Source organism: Mandrillus leucophaeus, unplaced genomic scaffold (assembly GCF_000951045.1).
Source record: "Mandrillus leucophaeus isolate KB7577 unplaced genomic scaffold, Mleu.le_1.0 Scaffold104, whole genome shotgun sequence".
NCBI classification, from domain to species: Eukaryota; Metazoa; Chordata; class Mammalia; order Primates; family Cercopithecidae; genus Mandrillus; species Mandrillus leucophaeus.
The window spans coordinates 1,333,422-1,342,403 of NW_012098543.1; the positions used below are offsets into that span (position 1 = coordinate 1,333,422).

General features: G+C 41.8%; 2 protein-coding genes across 3 annotated transcripts in view; both read left to right on the forward strand.

The window, feature by feature from the left end:
* ZNF665 (zinc finger protein 665) overlaps positions 1-8,455 on the forward strand; it is an 18,739-nt gene extending 10,284 nt beyond the window's left edge. The window contains exons 3-4 of the mRNA XM_011979796.1: positions 1,419-1,545; positions 6,275-8,455. Coding sequence (XP_011835186.1) covers positions 1,419-1,545; positions 6,275-8,166 — 2,019 coding nt within the window. The 3' untranslated portion in view covers positions 8,167-8,455. The remainder of the gene's footprint in view (positions 1-1,418; positions 1,546-6,274) is intronic.
* The window catches only part of ZNF347 (zinc finger protein 347), a 42,881-nt gene continuing 33,969 nt past the window's right edge, over positions 71-8,982 (forward strand). Inside the window, exon 1 of one of the 2 annotated variants that reach the window (XM_011979775.1) lies at positions 71-93. The gene's annotated coding sequence lies outside the window, so the exon portion shown is untranslated. Of the gene's footprint in view, positions 94-2,005; positions 2,263-8,982 lie in introns of those variants that run through there. The other variant, XM_011979766.1, reaches the window with a different exon arrangement.

Genomic DNA, 8,982 nt, shown 5'->3' on the forward strand with positions numbered 1-8,982 from the left:
GGTGCCCACCACCATGCCTGGCTATTTTTGTATTTTTAGTAGACACGAGGTTTCGCCACATCGTCCAGGCTGGTCTCGAACTCCTGACCTCAGGTGATCCACCCACCTCGGCCTCTCAAAGTGCTGGGATTACAGGCGTGAGTCACCATGTCCAGCCGGATACAGTTTCTTCTACTACTTGCAACACAGAGTGCTTCCGTTCTCCCAGATGTGTTGGGTTTTCCATCACATCAATCAATCAATTCTGCAGTGGATATGACCTGGGTGTCCTCCCATTCAGTTCAATTCTGACGCTGTCTGGATATAGCATCACATCCCACAGGTATAGGGCTCAGTCCCACAAGGGTGCCACCTAAATGCCATTCGCAAACACAGGTTGTGGCTTGGGTTCCTCGCTAACCGGTTTAAGTTGTAAATTCTCATGACCTCTTCGTTGGGATCAATTAACTTGTTACAGTGGCTCACAGAACTCAGGGAAACACTTGATTCATATTGATTCATTTATTGCTCAGGATATAACAAAGAATGCAGATGGAAGCGATCTATTGAGTGACATAGGGAGGAGCTCTGAGCTTCCATGCCCTCTATGGATGCACCACTCAAGGAGCCTCCATGTTATCATCTGTCCCAAATGCTCCTCAGAACCTTAATTTTTTGCATGTTTATGGAAGCTTCATTACATAGGCATGACTGTTTACATTATTGGCCATAGATGTTCAACTGAAACTTCAGCCCTTCTTCCCTTTTGCAGTGTTGGAGATTGAGCCTGGAAGTCCCAACCCTGTAATCTTTTATTTATTTATTTATTTTTATTTTTATTTGTTTATTTTGAGACAGAGTCTCATTCTGTCATCCAGGCTGGAGTGTAGTGGCGTGATCTCAGCTCACTGCAACATCTGCCTCCCAGGTTGAAGTGATTCTCCTGCCTCAGCCTCCTGAGTAGCTGGGATCACAGGTGTGTGCCACCATGCCTGGCTAATTTTTGTATTTTTAGTAGAGACAGGGTTTCACCGTGTTGGCCAGGCCTGTCTCGAACTCCTGACCTCAAGTAATCCACTGGCTTCGGACTCCCAAAGTGCTGGGATTACAGACGTGAGCCATGGCGCCTGGCCTAACCCTGTAATCTTGTCTTGGTCTTTCCAGTGTCCAGCCCATACCGTGAAGCTATCTAGCGGCCTTCAGCCACCAGTTAGTCTCACTGACGTACAAAAAGATACTTATCACCTCACAGATTTCAAGTGAGCTCTTTTCAGGAAAAGGGATGAAGATCAAATCTGTATGTACCATGATCACAGCCTGGATGTGTCAGTCTGCTTACTTGAATTGAACCTATTCTTACAGCTCTCTCCTCTTCTCGTTTTATGTGAAGATTCAAATTTGCCTCATAGTCACTTGGTGAAATGTGTTTTTGATTTTAGGGACAGTTGACATTCAAGGATGTGGCCATAGAATTCTCTCAGGAGGAGTGGACATACCTGGACCCTGCTCAGAAGACTTTGTACAGGGACGTCATGTTGGAGAACTACAGGAACCTGGTCTCACTGGGTAAGGATGACTTTCTTTTAGAAGTCAGGGTCTGTTCTTGTGTATGTTTTCATTTTCCCTTGTGAGTCTCTTGAGAGCCCCTGCATTCCTCGATGAGGATTGATGACCTGTTGACTCAGAAATGAAAAGCCTGATCATGCAAAATCTGGACTTTAATCTTGCCATTTCTTGAGATGGTCTGCCCACTCTGTGGAGAGTTTTAGAGCTTTGTATGCATAATACCTCATACCAGACTTTTAAAATGTTTGATTTTCTGTTTTCTACTTCTGTGCTTTTGATTAAGTGGTTCATGGACGAAAGCTAGATATCTGTGTAGTGTGGTGTTTCCTAACCACTCAGGAGGCATTCAGTGGATCAACTGTTGAAATGTTTTTCCAAATCCATCTGCAGTTTCCTCTCTTCTCATGTTAACCTAAGGGTGCAATTCTGGAAAAGCCACAGCACATTATATTTCTTTTTCTTTTTTTTTCCTCTCTCTTTTTTTTTTTTTTTGAAATGGAGTTTCACTCTTCTCACCCAGGCTGGAGTGCAATAGCACGATCTCGGATCACTGCAACTGCAACCTCCGCCTCCTGAGTTCAAGTGATTCTCCTGCCTCAGCCTCCTGAGTAGCTGGGATTATAGGCTTTAGCCACCACGCCCAGCTAATTTTTGTATTTTTAGTACAGACAAGGTTTCACCATGTTGGCCGGGCTGGTCTCGAACTCCTGACCTCAGGTGATCTGCACATCTCAGCCTCACAGAGTACTGGGATTACAGGCGTGAGCTACCATGCCTGGCCTTCTTTCTTTTCGTAAGCAGGAATCTCTCCTTTTGATCTGAGTATTATCTCCTTGTTGGAACAAGGGAAGGAGCTCTGGAATGTAGACAGCCAAGAGAAAATAGCAAGTGGGAGTGGATCAGAGGTGTAATTACAGGTCAGAGTTCAGATGGGCAGAGAGAAAGCGTCTCATTAGACAGTGTTTGAGAAACACCCTGCAAATGGGAGAATTTTTTGGGAAAATAAAAGTTTATATCCTGTGATTACTGATAAGAATTTTTTTCCCTACCACTTAATACTCTGTTCTTTAGATGTGTAAAAGTTTCTCCTTCCAACCTGCAGTGGTGCTACAGCCCAAACAGCAACACATGCAATGTCTTGATCATGACCTACAACCGTCTGTTACTTGGTTTCTATGAACTCTTGGTTCCTTTCAAAAGGGTTGCTTTCCTCCTTAGTCTGTCCTTCTGTGCTTGATTCAATCAAAAATCCTTATTTTTCTGTCCACAGAGATCAGACGTGAGGCCTCCATAGTTATGACAAGTGCCCCTATTCATATTTTATCCCATTTCATGAGCTTGGAAGATAGAAAACGTTGGCTGCTCCTCCTTTGCACCTGGGGCCCCAGAAACTTCACGGAGCTGTCTTAAGCTTTCTTTGCCTGTTGAGGTCTCAGCTACTTCTCCTATTCCACTTTGCGACAGTTTGTGGATGTGGGTGACAAGGGGAGTGGGTTGATATTCCGAGATGATTAGCCAAATTGTTAAGTACAATGGACAGAAACTTTCTCTTTTTGATCCCAGTCCTATATGGGGTGTGTATCCTACTTTTTTACACTTGAGCATGGGATTCATTGAACAAAAAGAACAAACCTGGAGGCATCACACTACCTTATTTCAAACTATATTACGAAGATATAGTAATTAAAACAGGATAGTAATTCCTTAAAAATAGACACATCAACCAGTGGAACAGAATAGAAAGAGTAAAAAGAAAGCCAGATGCGGTGGCTCACCCCTGTAATTGGGAGGCTGAGGTGGGTGGATCATGAGGTCAGGAGTTCGTGACCAGCCTGTCCAATATGGTGAAACCCTGTCTCTACTAAAAATACAAAAATTAGCCAGGCATGGTGGTCAGCTACTTGGGAGGCTGAGGCAGAAGAATCACTTGAACCCAGGAGGCAGAGGTTGCAGTGAGCTGAGATTGTACCACTGCACTCCAGCCTGGGCGACAGAGTGAGACTCCATATCAAAAAAAAAAAAAAAAAAAGTAAAAAAAAAAATGATGAATATACGGCCAGTTGGCTTTTGACAGAGGTGCCAAGAACACAATGAAAAAAGGACAGTTTTTTCAATAAGTGTTGCTAGACAAACTCAATATCCACACACAGGAGAATGAAATGGATGTTAATCTCACACCAGATACCAAAATTGATTCAAAATGTATTAAATACTTAAACGTCAGACCTGATAATGTAAAACTACTAGAAGCAATCGTACGGGAAAACCTACATGACGTGATCCAGGCAATGATTTTTTGGCCTTCACGCCAGAAGCTTGTGCAACAAAAGCAAACAGATAAATGGGGTAGCATCTACTGAAAATCACCGCAAAGGAACAATTAACATAATGAGGAGACAACCTACGGATTGTGAGAAAGCATTTGCAATTTGTATATTTGACACCAATTTAATGTCCAAAATGTATGAGAAATCGAAACTACTCAATAGCATGAAAACAAACCAATTAAAAAATGGCGAAAGGATCTCAATATACATTTTTTTCCCCATTTTTTTTTTTTGAGACAGAGTCTCGCTCTGTCACCCAGGCTGGAGTGCAGTGGTGTGATCTCAGAGCACTGCAATCTCCGCTTCCCAGGTTCAAGCGATTCTCCTGCCTTAGTCTCCCAAGTAGCTGGGACTACAGGTGCGCACCACCACGCCTGGCTAATTTTTGCATTTTTGGACACCATGTTGGCCAGGCTGGTCTCAAATCCCTGGTCTCAGGTGATCTGCCCAACTTGGCCTCACAAAGTGCTGAGATTACAGGCGTGATCCTCAATATACAGTTCTTGAAGGAAGACAAACAGCCAACAACATCACTACTTGCAGAGATAATTTAAAGCAGAATAAAATATCATATAGCTGTTAGAATAGCTACTGGCAGAAGGACAAAAGGTATGGGTTAGCAAAGATATGGAGACTAGGGAGTTCTCATACACTATTGATTGAATGTAAATTAGTCTAGGCAGTATGAAAAATTATGTGGAAATTTCTCAAAAAAATAAAAATAAAAGTACTATGTTATCCAGCAATCCCACTTCTGGGTATACAGTTGGCCCTTGAACAGCACAGGTTTGAATTCCATGGGTCATCTTATACACGGGTTTTATTCCAGTAAATATATTGGAAATTTTAAAAGACATTTGCAACAATTTGATAAAGCAGACAAATTGCATAACCTAAAAATATCATAAAAATTAAGAAAAAATTAGGTACGTCATGAATGCATAAAGTACTACTCTATTATTTACCACCATAAAAAAATACACAAATCTGGCTCTTGAGCTGCTTGCTAGAGCCCGCGCCCACTCTGTGGAGTGTACTTTCATTTCAATAAATCTGTGCTGTTCTTTTGTTGCAAAAAACAAAAACAAAAACAAACAAAACAAAAACACACAAATCTGGCTGGATGCGGTGGCTCATGCCTGTAATCCCAGCACTTTGGGAGGCCAAGGTGGGTGGATCACCTGAGGTCAGGATTTCAAGACCAGCTGGCCAACGTGATGAAACCCTGTCTCTACTAAACATACAAAAAGTAGCTGGGCGTGGTGGCACATGCCTGTAATCCCAGCTAGTTGGGAGGCTGAGGCCGGAGAATCACTTGAACCTGGGAAGCAGAAGTTGCAGTGAGCCAAGATCGCACCACTGCACTCTAGCCTGGGCATCAGAACGAGACTCCATTTCAAAAAAAACAAATCTATGATAAAAAATTAAAACTTATCAAAACTTATACACACACTTACTGCATGTGACACCATTTGCAGTCAAGAATAATATAAACAGGCTGGGCGCAGTGGCTCATGCCTGTAATCTCAGTACTTTGGGAGGCCGAGGCGGGTGGATCACGAGGTCAGGAGCTCAAGACCAGCCTGGCCAAGATGGTGAAACGCTGTCTCTACTAAAAATACAAAAATCAGCTGGGCGTGGTGGCAGGCACCTGTAATCCCAGCTACTCAGGAGGCTGAGGCAGAGAATTGTTTGAACCTGGGAGGCGGAGGTTGCAGTGAGCCGAAATCGCGCCACTGCACTCCAGCCTGGGTGACACAGCGAGACTATATTCCAGTTCTTATGTCCTGTGCTGGTTCTGAAGTAGAACTCCTCTTTTCTTTCTTTCTTTTTTTTTTTTTTCCAATTCAAAAAGTTTTTTCTGACATTTTAAAATTGAATTCCTCCTCATTTTATCAGTGCTATTATTTTTTTCCAATTCAAAATTACTACTTCTTTAATTATTCATTACGTATGTTTGCTGTGAGTTATTTACCATTACAGTATATCACGTTGTGCTTTAGCATTTACTTGTGCATAACAAATATGCTCTAAATAGGCACAATATAAGAATTCTTTCTCTTGAATTCTAAGACAGCCATATAAAACATATTGCCAATTGGTAGCCTTGGGTCGTGGTTGGAAAGTACTCCTTGCAGGGCCAATATGGGTTTGTACAGTATGAGGGTTTTGTTCACAGATTGTTTAAAACGAGGATCCCCTACTATCTGAATTACATGTTACCACCTTTTCTTTGATAAGGAATCCTATTCCTTTAGTGTTCTGGAAAATTATGGTTCTGAAGAATCATAAGTCTGTTCAACATAACTATTACTTTTGGTGTAACATTAGGTTTTTCAATGGGAAATAATTATTTATGTACTATAATTAATTGGAAACCTGTGGTTCTTTATATCTTACAGATATCTCTTGTAAATGTGTAAACAAGGATCTGCCACCAAAGGGGAAGAACAGTATGGGAGAAGCATTCCACATGGTAAAGCTGGAGCGACTTGAAAGCTGTGATGAAGCCCTGTCCTTCGAGGAAGTTCAGAAAAATACATATGACTTTGAGTGGCAGTGGAAAGATGATGAAGGAAATTATAAAAGAGTACTTACGTTGCAAAAAGAAAATCTCCCTGGTAGAAGAGATCAACATGATAGAAGGGCTGCAGGAAACAAGCTTATTGAAAATCAGCTTGGAGTAAGTTTTCAGTCACATCTGCCTGAACTGCAGCAATTTCAAGGTGAAGGGAAAATTTATGAATACAATCAAGTTGAGAAGTCTCTTAATAATCGGAGAAAACATTATAAATGTGATGAATGTGGCAAGGTCTTCAATCAAAACTCACGGCTAACAAGTCATAAGAGAATTCATACTGGAGAGAAGCCTTACCAGTGTAATGAGTGTGGCAAAGCCTTTACTGTTCGTTCAAACCTAACTATCCATCAGGTAATCCATACTGGAGAAAAACCTTACAAATGTCATGAATGTGGAAAGGTCTTCAGTCAACCTTCAAACCTTGCAGGTCATCGGAGAATTCATACTGGAGAGAAACCTTACAAGTGTAATGAGTGTGGCAAAGCCTTTAGAGCACATTCAAAACTAACTACACATCAGGTTATCCATACTGGAGAAAAACCTTACAAATGTAAGGAATGTGGCAAGTGCTTCACTCAAAATTCACACCTTGCAAGTCATCGAAGAATTCATACTGGGGAGAAACCTTACAAGTGTAATGAGTGTGGCAAAGCCTTTAGTGTTCGCTCAAGCCTAACTACCCATCAGACAATCCACACTGGAGAAAAACCTTACAAATGTAATGAGTGTGGCAAGGTCTTCAGGCACAATTCATACCTTGCAAAGCATCGGCGAATTCATACTGGTGAGAAACCTTACAAGTGTAATAAGTGTGGAAAAGCCTTCAGTATGCATTCAAACTTAACTAAGCATCAGATCATCCATACCGGAGAAAAACCTTTCAAATGTAATGAATGCGTCAAGGTTTTCACTCAGTATTCACACTTAGCAAATCATCAAAGAATTCATACTGGAGAGAAACCTTACAGGTGTGATGAGTGCGGCAAAGCCTTTAGTGTGCGATCAAGCCTAACTACCCATCAGGCAATTCATACTGGAGAAAAGCCTTACAAATGTAATGACTGTGGTAAGGTCTTCACACAAAATTCACACCTTGCAAGTCATCGGGGAATTCATTCTGGAGCAAAACCTTACAAGTGTGGTGAATGTGGTAAAGCCTTCAGTCAAACATCACAACTTGCAAGGCACTGGAGAGTTCATACTGGAGAAAAACCTTACAAGTGTAATGAGTGTGGCAAAGCCTTTAGTGTTCATTCAAGCCTAACTATCCATCAGACAATACATACTGGACAAAAACCGTACAAATGTAATGATTGCGGCAAGGTCTTCAGGCACAGTTCATACCTTGCAGTTCATCAGAGAATTCACACTGGTGAGAAACCTTACAAGTGTAATGAGTGTGGCAAAGCATTTAGTGTACATTCAAACCTAGCTACCCATCAGGTCATCCACACTGGAGAAAAACCTTACAAATGTAATGAATGTGGCAAGGTCTTCACTCAAAATTCACATCTTGCAAATCATAGAAGAATTCACACTGGAGAAAAACCTTACAGGTGTAATGAGTGTGGGAAAGCCTTTAGTGTTCGCTCAACCCTAACTACCCATATGGCAATCCATACTGGAGACAAACCTTACAAATGTAATGAATGTGGCAAAGTCTTCACTCAAAATTCAAACCTTGCAAAACATCGAAGAATTCACAGTGGATAGAAACCTTACAAAGGACGCCAGGTGTGGTGGCTTATGCCTGTAATCCCAGCAGTTTGAGAAGCCGAGGAGGGCAGATCACCTGAGGTCGCGAGTTCAAGACCAGGCTGGCCAACATGGTGAAATGCTGTCTTTACTAAAAACACAAAAATTAGCTGGGCATGGTGGTGCATGCCTGTAATCCCTGCTACTCGGGAGGATGAGGTAGGAGAATTGCTTGAACCTGGGAGGTGGAGGTTACAGTGAGCGAGATCATGCCATTGCACTCCAGCTTGGGCAACAAGAGTGAAACTCCATCACACACACACACACACACACACACACACACACACACACACAGAAAAAGTAACCTTACAAAGGAGTGTGGCAAGTTCTTCAGCCACAAATTACTTATTTCACAACATCGAGAATTCATTCTTGAGACAATTCTTACAAATGCAGTGACTGTGGCAAACTTCTGATGAGTTTAAGCATTAACAGACATCAGAGTTCATAACAGAGAAATCCTGTGAATATACTATGTATGACAGAAGCTTTATCCAGGTTTCAGAGCTCAATAGGCATCAAAAGATATATCTTTGATGAAATTACACAAATGTAACATGCATGCCGAGACTATTACTTCGGGACTACACCTATAGCTGAGGATTCATAGGAATAATATAACTCAGTCTCTAGTTTCCTCATAACCCTCTGATATGTAATCTGCTGATTTTATTTTATTTTATTTATTTTTTTTTTTTTGAGACGGAGTCTCGCTCTGTCGCCCAGGCTGGAGTGCAGTGGCCGGATCTCAGCTCACTGCAAGCTCCACCTCCT